Below are 17,242 nucleotides of genomic sequence, written 5' to 3' on the forward strand. Positions count from 1 at the left end.
TCAGACATTGGAGCTGGTTGCCCAGGGAGGTGGTGGCGTCACCGTCCCCGGAGGTGTTCAAGGAAAGGTTGGACCTGGCGCTTAGGGACGTGGGTTAGTGAGTGACATTGGTAGTAGGGTGATGGTTGGACCAGATGATCTTGAAGGTCTCTTCCAGCCTTAATGATTCTATGATTCTATGATTCTGTACAAGTGCAGAGAACAACGCTATATGGGCTGCTGCAGGGAATGTTAACTCCATCCCAGCCAGACCCAGTACAACTGGGGCAGGTGCCAGCTCAACCATGGCCACAGGGGAGTAATGCAGTGCCCCTGCCAGCCAGGCACGTTCTCGATGCCTCCCGAGGAGCCCTGCCACATCGCATGGCCCAAGATCCCCATCCACGCTGCGGAAGAACGTCAAGTGAGGCACAAAGAGCTCTTAAGGCAGGAGCCAGAAACTGCCGCAGTCACTGCTGGACTGTGGGGGAGCGTGGCCCTCCAACTTAAGAGGACACTTGTGACGCCCCTGGTGATGCCCATTGTGACACAATGTGACATCATAGCTGAGACGCAGTGTATATGCACCCCTGCCAGCACCAGTGCTCAGTGCTGTTGCCTCTGCTGTGGGAGCAACAGCGCTGCCCTGGCTGGGAGCCTCGGTGCGTCCCTGCCCTGCCTGGGAGCACCAGGCCACAGCCGCTGCTCGGGGCTCGGCTCCCCTGCCCCTGCGCCTGTCCGTGTCGGACCCAAGCAGGGCCCGCAGGGCTCTGGTGGCCCCAGGTGGGCTTGTGCCCACATCCTTGCTGCAGCATGCAGAGGCTCCTGGGGCTCTTCCACCGGGGCCAGGAGCGTCCGATGCCCAGCAGCACTTCCCTGTCCAGAGACAGCGATGCCCACCAGCTGCCAGAGGCGGGCCTGCACGGGCTGCACCGCGCGGCCGCCCGTGGCGACCTGGCCCGGCTGAGGCAGCACTGGTGGCTGAAGAAACGAGGCAAAAACCGTCGAGACCACGCAAAGCGGTGAGGGGCTGGGGGGCGCGCTTAAAGGCTTGGGGTGGGATCGCTCTCCCGTGGCGTGCGAGCTTCAGCCTGGCGCCGCTGCGTACGCGGCTCTGGCACCAACCCTCCTTCTGCAGCAGGTGTCAGCAAGAGCCGAGGCGATGGAGGGCTGAGACTGGGCGTTGTCCGACCAGGCAGCCTCTCGCCCTGAAGTCACTGGCACTGGACATAGTCGGGAGCACATGCTCCTACCAGCCCTTGGCAAAGCCTTCAGCCCTGCGCAGAGAGACGGCTGAAGCCCAGGGCAGAGTCAGGAGCACGGCAGCAAGGGCACCGCCTCCTCTGGAACCCTGGGTCAGAGCTGATCACTGAGAGGGCTTTTCCCTCTCAGCTGGCAGAGGGGAAAAATCCAGCTTTGCTTGGAATTGCTGGGGCGGCTCGAGCGCTGCTTGAAGGGTGTGCCGCCGACCGCCACTGCCCTGTCCGCTGCCTGGGGGGTTGTTTAGCAGCCGCTCGGGCATTAGCAGTTCTCTCCTGTCCTGTGGGTGATCAGCGTCAGGGCATTCACCACCCTTCTGCCGCTTGAGTGATTGTCGAAAAACTCGGAGGCTTACACAGACTTCACAGTCTTCATGGAGTTCCACAGCCTCCAAAGCTTACGTTCCGCTTGGCGTTGGCACGTGGAGACTTGTGGCCCTGCGCGTGTTCCACAGCCAGAAGTGATTTTGGGCATTGCCTGCCTGTGGAAAGCTAATTTATTTTGGTTTTAGGACACCGCTGCACCTTGCTTGTGCGAACGGCCATGCAGACGTTGTTCGATTCCTGGTGCAAGAGAAGTGCCTGCTGAACCTTTGTGACAACACTGGCAGATCGCCACTGATGAAGGTATGTGGAACACGTTACTCTGCTCTAAGTGGGGCTTTATCAATTGTGCTTCAAATGACAAGTGTCTTGCCGCATTCTTCACACCGACCTGTGGAGAAACATGAAAGTTGTAATCGGCACGTAATAGGCGTACACTAGCTCATCTCGGAAGACGCTCTTATCTTCCAGCACTGGGAAGCTGCTGTAGCTGTGACAGAGTGAAACACGGCACAAGTCCTTCCTTTTCTTTATGTTGCTTGCAGGCAGTGGAGAACCAGCATGAAGAATGCGTGGCGATTCTGCTAGAGCACCGTGCCGACCCAAACCTCAAAGTTTACAGAGGCAACTCTGCCCTTCACCTGGCTGCCGCAGCTCCTAACACATCTCTAGCAGAGATGTTAGTTGAGCATGGTGCACACCTTGAAGCAAAGGACTGGGTAAGTTTTGAATTTGGGTAGCACTGCTCTTTGGGACAGGCACTTAATTCATCTGGGTTGTTCTGACTGGGATCCTTTATTCTTTCAGGAGGGAAATACCCCGCTTCTTCTTGCCATCTCCAGCCATCATAAAGAGATGGTAAAGTTTCTTCTTCAAAAAGGAGCGAATGTGTGTGCTCAAAATTTGTTTGGAAGGTGAGGCATTGCTCCAAAGTGCATGTGGCTCTCCTTAGCATTGTCACTGGAATGAACAGGAGAGTCAGTGTTGTCCAAGAGACAATGGGCATAAAGTGAAGCAAGAGGCCTTCCCACAGCTGCTTAGGAGAAACCCTCTCAGCATGAGGAAGGTTAATCAGGGGAGCAGGTGGCGCCAGGGGTTTGAGCAGCCTCCATCCTTGGAGGCTTTGAAGAGCAGAGTGGAAGAAGCCTTGAGCAACGTGGTCTGGCCTCGTGGCTGAGTCTGCTCTGGGGAGGCGGTTGGCCAGGAGGCGTCTGGAGGTGCCTTCCAGCCTCAGTCCTCCAGCACTCCCCTGTGTGTGGCTTTGCTTTCCGTGTGCTTGTAGGAATCGGGGAGGGAATTGTTTGGGGAGGAAACAGGGATTATAATAACAACAACACAGAGCATGCAAATGCTGCTATGTTTCATATCATCTTTTGGATGCTTTAGGACTGCTCTTATGCTTGCCGCTTCTGCTGGGGAAACAGATGTAATAGAGCTACTTCTTTCCTACGGTGCCAACATTACTTGCAAGGATATTGCTTGTGACACGGCTGTGGATTATGCTCTCCGGTCGGGACATTTTGAGTGAGTGTGTTGTACGTCACTGTTAGAGCAGCTGAGTTGTCAGAGTGTCCGTGCTGATTTGTCACCCTTTGGGATAGATGCACAAAGGCTTAATGATATCTTCAGACCTTTCTTGAAGCTGGGCTCAGTGATGTCTTCTCATAAATCTCCTTCCCAAGTCAAGAGAGGATTTGGAAGTAGAGGAGAACTTCCACCCACAAGGCTTTCTTAGAAATCCCGCTTGTGTTGCTAAGCCCAGTTCCACTCCACTGACCAGGAAAGAGGCACCTTTTCTTTCAGTGGGGATCTTACCAGTGTCCCTTTAGATAAACCCTCAAAGAGATCCCTGGTGGCGTAGCAGGTCCACCATCATGGGGAGACTGACACCGCACACAGACAGTTCTGAACTGGCTCCAAGTCAGTTGCTGTCCTAGGCAAGAGCAAGGATCCTAGGCAAGGATGTTTTGGATCTGACTGCCTGTATGTTCTCTCTATCTGTGTGTAGCCTTTGCAAGAAACTGGCAGAACGCGCACGCTGTGAAAAGACAGGAGAAGCTTCTGCTGATACTGCACAAGACACAGCAGTCCCCAGCAGATTCTGCTCTCCGAGGACTGAGCGCTTTGCACTGGCCACACTTGCTTTGGATGGAGAAGGTAGGATCCTGAAGTGTGGAAGAGCTGATGAGCACAGCTAATGTGGCCTGATGTCAGACCGCTTCCCGTATCTGGGGGCAGCGCTTGACTGGCAGGGAAAAGCAGAGTGCCAGGAATGCTCACACTGTCTTGCTTCGTCCATCCCTTGTAGGTGCCCTGCCAGCTGTAGGAGCAGAGCAGGAGGAAGAGGCTGAATTGCCCTGGGATCACAAGGTACTTTCTGTGAAGGACCCACTGGGCTCCCATTTGGCTCGCTTACTTTGGGGCAAGTTTACCTCTGGGCTCGCTTACCTCTGTTGCTGCCTCTGCCACATATTTGTGACTGGGGCCCTTGAACTACTTGTGCTCCAGCCCAGCTGTTCAGTTTGCACGGGGTTGGTGAAACTGCTAGGAGAACTGGGTCTCGCTGCAGCTGGCCTTTCAATGGAGTTCCAGTCTAGGGGAAGCATATTCTACATAATGAAGCAGCAAAGATTATTCCTGCTGCTTAAAATCTTCTGAGCTTCTCAAAGGGGCTGGCCGGGAGTGGACTGTTGCTTTTCACCACACTTCACCAGCGCTCTGGCAACCTTTAGATGGCAATTTTTAACGCCAACAACCAAGATATGAGAAAAATCTCAATGATTTTCTTCTGTGAAGCTATTTTATTCACGATTTCAATGGCGAGCGTCCTGCAAGCAGGAGCACACAATAAAAGTTTATCATAACCTTATATTCCCTGTTACCTGACACCTGATTTCTCCTGTTTCTTCATTGCCTGAGTACTACTGAGTTCACAACCTACTCGACACAATTCTATACCATATATGTACAATTTTATTTGACCAACCATTAATTTCTCCTTTTCCTTTTTTTTCCTGCTTCTCTAGTGACTAGAGAGCCCATGATTTATTTATTTTTTTACTGATTTCGTACTGCTCATCCTGTTTTTCTTAGCTGTCCTCCTCATTTTGAGACAGTGGCAACTTCCCCTCTTCTGCTTAACATACTCCCCAGTGCTATGCCACACAATCACTTTTGAATATACAAGGTTAGTGGAATTTTCCACTACAAAAACACCTTCTACTACAAAAACACAATTTGTTTCTCACAAAGAGATACCAGAGAATAGCATTGAGGGCTTGCAGCTCTGCTTTCAGCGTGCATTCCTTGGCCACGAGCATGTTCTCAGAAGCAGCAGGGAGATTCCAGGCCATGCTTAAGCTCTGGCAGAAAGAAGTCTGGCTTCTGCTTTACAGCTGCTGAAATGCCATTGGAGGCAACCATAGTTCTGCAGATTCCGTTCTCCACTGCCCGCCTTTTTGTGTAGGTAGAAAGCCCCTGCCCAGTCTCTCAGCCTATGTTCCAAGAAGAGAAAAAACATTAAGCCTTCCCTCTACGAAACAGAAACCCTCACAAAGAGCTGCTGATAGTTGAGGCTAAGAAAGATGGAGAGAGGTCCCCAGCTGTGCAGATGCCTGCTGGTGGTGCGCTTCCAATCCTTTGTTTCAGTCAGAAGACTGACCTAGTTGTAGAATCTAATGAGTAAAAGCTCATATTCCCATGTTCTCACTGACTTTGTCATGCTCACGGAACCCCATTTCTTTAGGATCAAGACAGACAGCTGCAGCTGAAGCTTCCTGGTGCTCCTGAAAGTCTGTCCGTGTCAGAAGCCACACCTGAATATACTGAGAGCCAGCGCAGTGACATTGAGAAAGACACAGAGCGCTTGCGAGAGGAATTGGAGATGGTTAAAGCTGAGGTATGGAAAGGCTGCACTACAGGGATAAATCCAAGGGTGGTTGTCCTTTCTCTTCCCTTCTTCCCCCTCTCTGCTGGTGACCAACACAACGGGCCCTTTGGGGAGCTTTTCACAAGCTGGAGGGACAAAGCAGTGCATTAGGAGCCACCTTCCGGTGGGTAGGTTTGACCAGAGCAGTTTGCGCTTTCTCAAAACTTGGGTGTGCTCTGAGACACAGAGGGTGTGGCACCACTTGGGTGTGCTCTGACAACAGGTGCAAATTTTTTTTCATGTCTCTATGTTGGGAACAGCATTGGCAGTGTCTGTGCCAGAGTCGCAGACAAAGCGGGCAGAGTTTTGTGCCAGTGTTCAGGAAATGCTGTAGAAAATCTGTAGCGCTATAGGAGAGGGGTTAGTACAAAATGCAGTGAAGTAACATGCAAGGGGGTTTGAGAGTGGAATCAGTCAATTTCCCTCCATAAAGACTGGCTGACCACCATGGATTGATTCTTCCTTTGGTTTTGCAGGTGGAGGAATCGGAACAAAAGCGTATTCAGGCTGAGGTCTGGATAAAATACCTGGAGACTGTACTGGAGGATAAGAAGAGAGAAGTACCAGCTTCTTCCCAGAAAGTGCAAGACCTTCTGGAGGCACTCTCTGGAACTGCAGCTCTCCAACAGCTGGAAGAACGCATGCAAGGGTAGGCAGGGTAGTAAGACAGAGGGGCGAGGCGCTGCTTTCTGGGACTGTGTGAACACAAGGGAATTGCCTCGTCACATCACAGAAAGTTAATACAGGATTTGGAAAGAAGCCTTTGCTTTAGCTTATGTTCTTGCACACTGTTCTTTCCAACTGTGTGCTCTTGTGGAGTTCCACAATAAGGCCCGTATTTCTCTTTCAGACTCGAAGCTGGAAGTGGCAGATTGGAAGCCACAATCCAGCAACAAAGCAGACTGATTGAAGCCCTTCAGAGACACCGGCAAGCCTCTGCCTCAGTAAGTCAATGATAAACTTCCCTCTTCCCTGTGAGCTCCTGCGCCTAGCTAAGTAGTTCTGTGGGGACAAAGTAAGATGAGATTTTTCTGGCAAGCTTAGGAGAGCTGAGTTCTTGACCAGCTGTGCTGACTGTAGGCTGCTCTGAAAATCCTGCCGGTCTGTTCCCCAGCTTTCTGGTTTTGAGAGTTTTCCCATGATACTACGGCAAGTCCTACAACACCAGGAAGTTCTTAGCACTAGGAAAAATATGGGTTCACTGGAATGCACCGGTCTAGCTATTTTCTGCTTTAGACCAGTGGTGATATTGAAGATCTCAGGCTGCACTTGAGATATTCCTCCTGCATGAGAGGTAGTAGTCAAGTTTGCACAATGCTGCACAGCCCCGACCTGAAATGCCGCGCTGTCGCTAATAAAGCAGTTCCTCTTGGCATAAAGGAGGGGCTTTCATCTGTGGCCTCTGTGAAGCAAATGATTCTTTTTGTCTGCCTGGGGAGGAGGGAGGTGAACATGAGCCCTGTACTCTACTGAGACTGGCAGGAGGGGAAGAGCGGCAGAGAGGTGTGAGGCAGGAAAGTTGCATGCAGCATGACTTTTCGCTTCTTTTTGTGCTTCTGTAGGCTCGTAATCAACCGGAGGACTTGGTAACTGCCTTTCAGTCAACACAGACAACCGCAGACGGGCATCCACACCAGCAGGTATGGGAATGCTTTCTGTGAATGACTATTTTAGTTTTTGAATACCTGCTGGGCAGGTAGTGGGTGAAAAGACCAGGGGAGCCATGGGAAACCCTCCTGCTTTTATGGCAGGGCACGTTCAAGGGAAGGGGAAGCCCTGCTACTCCTGCTTCCCCAGTACTGCTACCCAGTTCTGCCTAGGCTATCTGCACATACCACATGTAGATACTGTCCCTGTGCTGGTTCTACCATGTATCGTTTTTGTTTTGAAAGCATCAGTGTGAGAGAACAGAAGAGAAGCTGGTTGAGTTGAAATGCCCAGTCGAAGTGCGCCTCGAGCAGGAAATGAAAAGCAACAGCGAACTGCAGAGAGAATGTCGCAGGTATGGCTCGTTAGCACTTTAAAGAGAGATCCCATGGAGTAGAAATCAAGCTTCATGGAGGCTGAATGTAAAAATAGGTGAGGGTAACTGTCTGTGAGCAAATTCAAGCCTCACGCTAGGTCTTCCAAGGCTCTTCTGTACACGTGCCTATGGTTTTACAGAGCTGCCAAAAGAACTTCAAGTGCGGGTTGCCCTGCAATTCTCCTGGGAGGGCAGGAAGTCCCTTCTCCATTTATTCCTCCGTTCAGGTGCAAGGTGGACCCTCCAAGTGATCTGTGGCACTGGAATGCTGGTTTTTCTCAGTAACGCCTGGTCTGTCAAGCGTGTTAAAGAAGAAGCAAGCCTTCTCTATGCTGTTTATGTCTGAGAATGTGAAACAGGCTGGTAGTTCCTTCACTTCCTACCTCATTGTTTTCTTGACTAATTTGCTGCACAGGTTAAGGAGGCTTCTGAACAGAGCTCTGCAGAAACTAAGAGAATATGAGGCCAGAGAAAGAGAGCCCGAGATTAATACTGCAGGAGACATGACAAGCAGCTGCTCTGAAGGGGCCAGTGAAGCTGATAAATTAACAGCAAAGGTGAGCTCCGGATTCTGCAGGATTTTGTGGTTTCTTTTTTTGTCTGTTAATGTTCATACCTCTGTTATTCTTTTCTATGCTCCTTCTTGTATTGTGAGATGTCTGTTCTCTCCTTGATGCTCTTTCTGTTGTCATACATAGCAGGTATTGTAGAAGGAGTCAAGTGCCCTTGTGGTGGCTCATCCTTAGTCCAAAGGCTCGTAGCATTCTCGTGGCTTCACTGCCATTAGAAGAGTTCTCTTAAATGACAGGGAATGGCATTGTGTTTAGGCAGTGTAAAATGAAGATTAAGTTTCCGGGTTTTTTGTTGTTCTTGTTTTCTTTTTTATTTTTTTTTGTTTGTTTGCTTTTGTGAGGGTTTCTGGTTTGTTTTCTATCTATTTATAAAAGGCAGGAACCTCCCGAGTGTATTTTTAGAAGGTATAGAAAAGGTATATTTCTGGGGGAGAAGAGTAAGACAGCATCGCAGCTGGCCTTTGGGACTTAATGGAACATCTGCTATATCCTCCGTATCCTTGCAACCAAACATCAGCTTTGACCTAGAGAGAAAATGCCTTCCTCCAGCAGTTCTGTCAAAGTGGCCTCCTGAGGCACTGTTTCCAAAGCTTTCAGAGTAACGGCAGGAAGAGTATTTGTTGCTCGTGCCTACTCCGTTCTGCACTGCAGCGCTTCCCCCCACACACAATAGGCATTCTTTCTGGTGTCTGGGTAGAGGTGTGTTTGATGTCCCATGAGCAGAGGAGCATCCCGGGCAAGAGCGTCCCTAGCAAAAGAACCGAGGAAGGATGGAAACTTGGGGAATCCTGTCAGCAAAGATCTTAAAGCTGTTCTTCTCTTAAAAGACGAGCCTGCCTTTACTTTGCTTGTAATACCGAGTCAGAAGGTGACAAACACCATCTTGACGCCCTACCCCTTTATGCATTGCTCTCCACAGCTCAAAGAACTTTCACAGCAGCTGGAGATGGAGTCTGAAAGACGCAGGCAGCTAGAAGCACAAAACTGCGACCTGCAAGAAGAGCTGTCTGCTCTGCGTGGGTCTCAGGAAAAACTGGAGAAGAGCAATGGCCAGCTGCAAGAAGAGGTGGCATACATCAAAGCTCTTCTGAAGACTTACAAGGTGGGTCACAGGCAAAAGCAACAGCATGAGACAGAGATAAGAAAAAGCCTGACAAGGAACAAGTGCTCGGACCAGAAGTCACAGGTGATGTTTGTATTTGGGGTCTTGCCCCTCATTCTTTCTGTGAGCGTTGTTCTCCACAGGCACAGAAGTCCCTGTGAATTGTGTATGGAGCCTTTGGAAAAGGCTTACTTTCTCCTCCTGAGAAAAAGAATCGTTGACCTGTGGGAGTTTCCAGCTTCTGCCCTGACTGCTGGTGGTAGTGAGGAGGCGAGTGGCCTCCCCCTTAGTGAGGCTGGCCTTGAACTGGGCATGTGTGACTGATGGGGGGATGGTTCTCTTCTTCTTTGTGGTGATGGAAATTTCATTATCTGCTTCAGACACGGCAGCCTCTCCAGACATGCAAGAACTGACAAGAATCCCTCTTGTGCTTCTCTGAGAAAGAACCCAAATCACAGAAGCAAGATGCTGACTCTGAAGAGGAGGATGGAGGGAGAAAGACCACCACAAGAGCATACTTTTTCCAGATGAGCCATTCAGGCAAGACTGGAAAGGTACAAGCGCTACTATCTGGAGGAAGTAAACCTCAGAAGATGCCTAGAAAAGGACCTCCAAAGGTATGTCTGGACGTTTTTTGGAGTGAGAGCAAGATGCTGCTTTTTCCCTGTACATTTTCTTCCTATCATCCCTTTTTTTTGTCTGGTCAGCATTATGTCAGTAAATATGCCTAAAAAGGCATATTGATAAAAGACTCCTCTGCAACCCTTCCTCTTTTTTAGAACTGCCTTCATAATGCTTCAGTGTTCCCGCAGTACCATCACTGGTCGTGGCATTACAAAAGCATTTTTGAAGTTGGTATCGTCTTAACAGGTGGCCTTCTGGCCACTCTGATGATGTGTTCCTCATTGTAATGTTCTCTGCGATATAAGGCAGAGAAGCGGAATTGCCTGTCCTATTGTCCTGTCTGCAAACATGAATGCTTGAATAATATGGGCCTTCTAGAGAGCAGAATCTCTGAATATGCTGATTCAATCTCTCTGAATTTTTCAGAGCTCATCAGAGACTAACTGAAGTCAAAGCTAAGCTCCACCAGAATCACCACTGAAGCCTGCGTGGCTAAGGTCAGCATTCATAAATGTTATTCTCAACCCCTCTTAAAGAATATCTGTGAGCAAGCCTATGCTTCTGAGCCTCAAGTTAGAATCCCTTTGTGGTTCCAAAACACACCTTCTTTATGCTAAAACAACTGCTAAGCATCAGAAGAGTACACAACTGTATGGGGGCGGGCTGAAGACCTCTGGTCATTGGGGGGTGTGCAAAATACAGAGTGCCCTTCTTCTTCTGCAAAGCCGTAAAGGAAAGAGTAAAGGGAAAGAAAGGGAGAATAGACAAAATAACCGTACAAATGGTAATAGGAGAAGAGGCACCAGACAAAGACATGCCACACACTGAAGGCTGCGTTAGGGCCAGGCTGCAGCAAGAAGATGTTTGCCTTTTCAAAGGCAGATCCTTTTCAATGTTTTCAAGGTGAATGCGGAAGCTGTATTTTAGGAGTAGTGTTCCAAAGAATGCCCAGTTTGAATGTTTAGGGAGTAGGGACACTTGAGGATGAAGAGGGCTGCAGAGGACTAAGTCTAACATTGATGAGCAAGAGTCATTTGCAGGTTCCCTCACAACATTCTGTGTGTAGCTTCTGGAATTTCCTTCACTAACTTCTGAAATACTGATAATTGGAGGTGAAAAAGTGTTCCTGCCTTGTGCATTTCCTTCTTATTGTGTGTTTATTTTCACAGCTGAACATTATTACTGATCAGATGAAGGTGGAGCAGACAAAGTCCCAGTCCAGAAAACAAGGCATACTTCTACCAAGATGGAAGATGACTGCCAACACCTGCCTTCTGCCCCCTAATTTGGGCAGTTTCCAGGCAGTGAGCAAAAGCAGCCATTGCCCCCACCACGCTGGCAAGAACACAGCAGTTCTGTGCAGATAACAGCCTGCCTTTAATTCCAAGTTCTGTCACCCACCTTGGCATTTAGTAAACCATGTCACGTAGTGTGGGTCCTTTGTCGATTTCCCTTCTCCCTTAACGGACTTTGCTTCTTCCTCTCCCATGCCCCATGTGACTGTTTCCCTCTGATTCCTTCTGCTTGTCTCTCTTACTGACCAGGAAGGGCTTCCTGTGAACAGCAAATGTATTATTTCCGTTGTGGGAGAGCAGACCAACCCTTTTGCAGATGTGTCCCTGTGAATTACACAGTACCAAGGAAACTCCTGGTGAACTAGGGACAAGGGCTTGGGAGGAAAAAGGGAGAATACACAAGACAGAGGGGTCAATTTGCCTCTTGTGGCTGGAAAGTGGTTTCCCCTTGCAAAAGGGATAGTCCACGACAAGTGGGGGGACCTCAACCACACTGTCCATGAGCTGGCAGAGAGCTTTAATGCTGCGGCCAGATTTCTGAATACAGGGGGAAATGATTTGTAGGCTTCAAACCAGGCATCCTCTGAGCAAGGTGTTCTCCTGGGAAGAAGACCCAGGCTCCCCCCATATAAGAGATCTTCTGCCACTCAATCTGGCAAATTTCAGGGAGGGCTGAAGGCAGAGAGGAAAAACACCACCTGTGCACCCACTCCAATCCAGCAATTGCCCCAATCCCCTGAAGTCCCTTTTAATAGTCTCCAGGCTTCTCAGCAATTTCATCACTGCCACCCGGAATTCTCACTAATGGGTAATAATCGGAGGGGGGGCTAACAAGGTCAGGAAGTTTCCTGGTAAGTCCTTGACCCGAGCCCCAGGTAGGCTTGCAGACTTCCCTACGGGTAGGGTCTAGCTGACAATATGGGCCCTCTGTTACCTTCAGAAGGGGAGTCGCCTACAACCATTACCCTTCTTTCCTTCTTGTTGGAGAAAGTCTTGAGGCGTGGGAGTCGACTGGCTGGGTCCTTGCGGCTCCATTGACGCCTCCAGCGGCCTCGATGCGGAAAATCGCCTGCCCGCCGCGATCCCCCTCTCCGCAACAGCACGCGACTGCCTGGACTGCAAACCTCTATGGAGGGGAGCAAAAGAAGGGGCAGGGGGAAGTTCTCATCCCTGTGAAGGAGTTACTTTGCAAGAGCCCCTTGTTTGCCTATGGAGTGGACTGTGGGACACACCTCTGTGGTGGTTTTACTCAGGTGGTCAGCTGAGCTCCAACCACAACTGCTCTTAAAGAATAAGGAAAAGAATAAGAGAAATAAAAAAAAGAATAAGAGAAAAGGAATAAGAAAGGAAAAAGAATCAGAGAAAAGGGAAAAGGGGTAGAAAATATGATGAAAAGGCTCAAGAGTTGAGACAAGAACAGGAGTTCACTCAACAATTATTGTGAAGGGCAAAACAAGCTCAGAGTATGGAAATTAGTAAAATCCTATTGGCTATTCCTAACAAGCCAGAGAAGTGAGAAACAAAGGAAAGAAACCAAAACCAACTTCTTCCAATCCACCCTCTTGCACTCCTCCCCCCTGAGCGGCAACGGGGGAATGGGGGCTGCGGTCATCCTGAAACCAGGGATAGAAGAATTGGGGCTTGCTTAATCATATTAATGATTAATGATTAAAGGATTTATCTGTGAAAGCAACCCAATTGACGCTCAGGACATATGTCTTGACACTGAGCAAGGTGTTTTCCACTTTGAAATTCATTCAAATACTAGTCAAAGACTGTGCTTATATATTGGTCAAGGCTGCGTGTGTTTAAGAACTGCTTGTGCTTTTGCAGAAGTAGATAAGGAGAATATACTCTCCCTAGCAAAAATCATTCTAACTTTTGTATTTGTAGCTTTGTTAGAATTGTCGGGTGTGATTTTATATTTGGCACCAGTGTATCCCACCAGTTGATCAAGTCTAACAATACAATATAAACAGGTGCTGGTCATCACTGGTGGGATACACTCTTTGCGTGGTCACCAACGGCAAATGGCATTCTCCATACATTGTGTCACCCGATCACATTCATATTGATCTTAGTTGGTATAAGTCTTGTATTGTCTGTAATTATACTAATCTGGAACTGGAGAATGTTATACCGGATAGCCATGCTGACTTCTTTGTTGCACGTCCATGGTATGGCATTAAGTGATCAGTACCAAGCTGGGAATCTTTACTGCGAGTAAAAGAATTTACTAATCTTCTAGAAAGGGGGGACTGAAGCCAGGGATAGAAGAATGGGGGCTTGCTTAATCGTATTAATGATTTCTAAATAAAACAATTGTAATTATTAAAGCCAGGAATGAAAGAATGGGGGCTTGCTTAATCACTTTAAAATAGATATTGCTGAGTGTCTTTGCTTACTGCTGTGCAAATTAATCGAAACAAGGAGTCTTGAGGCCCCTCACAGAAGATGTTTCCTGACAAAAATGGGGAACCTGTCTCAAAAACCAGCTGAGACCGACCTTGTGGTTTGGACAAGAGCCAAAGAGCAGCTGAGTCTGTACAAAGGCACGGGGTCAACTAGTGGTGATGAAGAGGAGGTATCGGACTTCATCCCCACGACCCCTCGACGACCACCACCAGAAGGCTCTGCGCAGGCGCAGATGGGAGGAGTTTATGGAAATGACTTCTTGGAGCTAATTTTAATACAAAGCGGGGATAGGTTATGCATACGTATAAGCGTATTGGGAAGCTTCATGCATATGTAACTTTTTACCGCATATAACCAAAACAAGTTGCCGCGTTAAGGTGCGCATGCCTTTGGGGGCTATCCCGCATGTGCCCGGCGCCAAAATAAACCACATACCTACTTTATAACTTGTGTTGAGTTATAGTATTCTTCCATGAACCAAGTCCCTGATGCTTTGTCTCCACCACTCCTTCACGGTCACTCTCTGCCCCAGCTCTACGTGGGGTCCCTCCCATGAGATGCCATCCTTCCAGAACTGAGCACAACGGCTGCCCACAGGCAGCAACTCTTCAAGAACTGCTCCAACATGGCTCCGTACCATGGGGTCCGTCCGTCAGGAGCAAACTGCTCCAGCACGAGTTCCCCACGGGCGGCAGCTCCCCCCAGACCCCCTGCTCCTGCAGTGGGCTCCTCTCCACGGGCTGCAGCTCCGGCCCGGGGCCTGCTCCTGCGGGGGCTCTCCATGGGCCGCAGCCTCCTCCAGGCCACATCCACCTGCTCCACCGGGGGCTCCTCCACGGGCTGCAGCGTAGAGATCTGCTCCATGTGGGACCCATGGGCTGCAGGGGGACAGCCTGCTCCACCAGGGGCCTCTCCACAGGCCGCAGGGGAACTTCAGCTCTGGCACCTGGAGCACCTCCTGCCCTCCTTCTGCACTGAGCTTGGTGTCTGCAGGGCTGATTCTCACTCCTGGCTCTCCCAGCTGCTGTTGTTCCACAGTTTTGTTTGTTTGTTTGTTTTTTTCCCTTTCTTAAATATGCTTTCACAAACAGCAATTTTTGGCTCATCTCTGGCCAGCATCAGGTCCCTTTGGAGCCAACAGAGTCTGGCCCTTGTCTAACACGGGGCATCTTCTGGACTCTTCTCACAGAGGCTACCCCTGCAGCGCCCTGCAGATAAAACCTTGCTATGTAAACCCAATACTCCTATAGGAAGAGATCTTCTGCCATTCCTCTGGCAAATTCGGGGAGGGCCCTCTGCACCCAGACGGTCTGGAGCACGGGGACGCCTTCAGCCGCTGTCACCAACCAGCGACAGCACTGTGGCAGCACAAGTGAAGAATGGCCCCGCAGGAGCTGGACGTCAGGGGGGACCTGTCCCTGGATGTGGGTACGGTGCTGCCCTGTGCCCGGGAGAGTGCGGGGGTGAGCCAGGACAGCTGCCAGATCAACCACAGCCATGCGGAAGTAACGCTGTGCCCCTGCCAGCGGCTGGAAATTAGAGGGAACGGTCAAATGAGAAGGGGAGGGGAGAAGCAAAGCCCGGAAGGGAGAAGAGAAGACAAAGACCCGCACTACATGACATGGTTTATTAAATACCAAGGTGGGTGACAGAACTTGGAATTAAAGGCAGGCTGTTATCTGCACAGAACCGCTGCGTTCTTGCCAGCGTGGTGGGGGCAATGGCTGATCTTGCTCACTGCCTGGAAACTGCCCGAATTAGGAGGCAGAAGGCAAGTGTTGGCAGTCATCTTCCATCTTGGTAGAACTATGCCTTGTTTTCTGGACTGGGACTTTGTCTGCTCCACCTTCATCTGATCACTAATGATATCCAGCTGTGAAAATAGGGAAATGCACAATAAGAGGGAAATGCTTGAGGAAGGAACACGTTTTCACCTCCAACTACAAGCATTTCAGAAGTTACTGAAAGAAATTCCACAGGCTACACACAGAACATCTAAAGGGAACCTGCAAAGGACTATTGCACACCAGTGTTAGACTTAGTCCTCTGCAGCCCTCTTCATCCTCAAGTGTCCCTACTCCCTAAACATTCAAACTGGGCATTTTTTTGGAAAACTACTCCTAAAATACAGCTAAAACTACTCCTAAAATACAGAAGGCCCTGCAGAGTGACCTGGACAGGATGGTTCGATGGGCAGAGGCCAATGGGATGAGGTTCAACATGGCTAAGTGCCGGGTCCTGCACTTTGGCCACAACAACCCCATGCAGCGCTACAGGCTTGGGGGAGAGTGGCTCAAGAGCTGTGCAGAGGAAAAGGATCTGGGGGTGTTGGTCGATGCTCGCCTGAACATGAGCCAGCACTGTGCCCAGGTGTCCAAGAAGGCCAACGGCATCCTGGCTTGTATCAGGAAAAGCGTAGCCAGCAGGACCAGGGAGGTGATTTTTCCCCTGTACTCTGCTCTGGTGAGGCTGCACCTTGAGTACTGTGTTCAGCTTTGGGCTCCTCGGTGCAAGAAGGACATCAAGGCCGTGGAACATGTCCAGAAAAGGGCTATAAAGCTGGTGAGACCTCAGGGGAGACCTTATTGCTGTCTACAACTACCTGAAAGGAAGGCGTGGCGAGCTGGGGGTCCACCTCTTCTCTCAGGTAACTAGTGACAGGATTGGAGGGAATGGCCTCAAGTTGCACCAGGGGAGGATAAGGTTATAAATGAGGAGACATTTCTTCTCAGAAAAAGCAGTCAGACATTGGAGCTGGTTGCCCAGGGAGGTGGTGGCGTCACCGTCCCCGGAGGTGTTCAAGGAAAGGTTGGACCTGGCGCTTAGGGACGTGGGTTAGTGAGTGACATTGGTAGTAGGGTGATGGTTGGACCAGATGATCTTGAAGGTCTCTTCCAGCCTTAATGATTCTATGATTCTATGATTCTGTACAAGTGCAGAGAACAACGCTATATGGGCTGCTGCAGGGAATGTTAACTCCATCCCAGCCAGACCCAGTACAACTGGGGCAGGTGCCAGCTCAACCATGGCCACAGGGGAGTAATGCAGTGCCCCTGCCAGCCAGGCACGTTCTCGATGCCTCCCGAGGAGCCCTGCCACACCGCATGGCCCGAGATCCCCATCCACGCTGCGGAAGAACGTCAAGTGAGGCACAAAGAGCTCTTAAGGCAGGAGCCAGAAACTGCCGCAGTCACTGCTGGACTGTGGGGGAGCGTGGCCCTCCAACTTAAGAGGACACTTGTGACGCCCCTGGTGATGCCCATTGTGACACAATGTGACATCATAGCTGAGACGCAGTGTATATGCACCCCTGCCAGCACCAGTGCTCAGTGCTGTTGCCTCTGCTGTGGGAGCAACAGCGCTGCCCTGGCTGGGAGCCTCGGTGCGTCCCTGCCCTGCCTGGGAGCACCAGGCCACAGCCGCTGCTCGGGGCTCGGCTCCCCTGCCCCTGCGCCTGTCCGTGTCGGACCCAAGCAGGGCCCGCAGGGCTCTGGTGGCCCCAGGTGGGCTTGTGCCCACATCCTTGCTGCAGCATGCAGAGGCTCCTGGGGCTCTTCCACCGGGGCCAGGAGCGTCCGATGCCCAGCAGCACTTCCCTGTCCAGAGACAGCGATGCCCACCAGCTGCCAGAGGCGGGCCTGCACGGGCTGCACCGCGCGGCCGCCCGTGGCGACCTGGCCCGGCTGAGGCAGCACTGGTGGCTGAAGAAACGAGGCAAAAA

General features: G+C 50.4%; 1 protein-coding gene across 1 annotated transcript; it reads left to right on the forward strand.

Annotated features, from left to right (window-relative positions):
- The first annotated feature begins 837 nt into the window (after positions 1 to 837).
- LOC118246855 (ankyrin repeat domain-containing protein 7-like) lies at positions 838 to 3,090 on the forward strand. The gene is made up of 5 exons (XM_035544331.1): positions 838 to 1,001; positions 1,751 to 1,865; positions 2,108 to 2,281; positions 2,370 to 2,476; positions 2,949 to 3,090. Exons 1-5 carry the CDS (start codon positions 838 to 840, stop codon positions 3,088 to 3,090), a joined length of 702 nt encoding a protein of 233 aa, XP_035400224.1.
- The last annotated feature ends 14,152 nt before the right edge of the window (positions 3,091 to 17,242 follow it).

The sequence above is a fragment of the Cygnus atratus genome, unplaced genomic scaffold (genome assembly GCF_013377495.2).
Source record: "Cygnus atratus isolate AKBS03 ecotype Queensland, Australia unplaced genomic scaffold, CAtr_DNAZoo_HiC_assembly HiC_scaffold_107, whole genome shotgun sequence".
Lineage (NCBI taxonomy): Eukaryota > Metazoa > Chordata > Aves > Anseriformes > Anatidae > Cygnus > Cygnus atratus.

Bases quoted from the DNA above. Each gene is read 5' to 3' on its own strand.
- LOC118246855 (XM_035544331.1), top strand. From the start codon at position 838: ATGCCCAGCAGCACTTCCCTGTCCAGAGACAGCGATGCCCACCAGCTG. The intron at 2,282-2,369 runs GTAAGTTTTGAA...TTATTCTTTCAG, and splicing joins ACCTTGAAGCAAAGGACTGG to GAGGGAAATACCCCGCTTCT. The intron at 2,477-2,948 runs GTGAGGCATTGC...TGGATGCTTTAG, and splicing joins GCTCAAAATTTGTTTGGAAG to GACTGCTCTTATGCTTGCCG.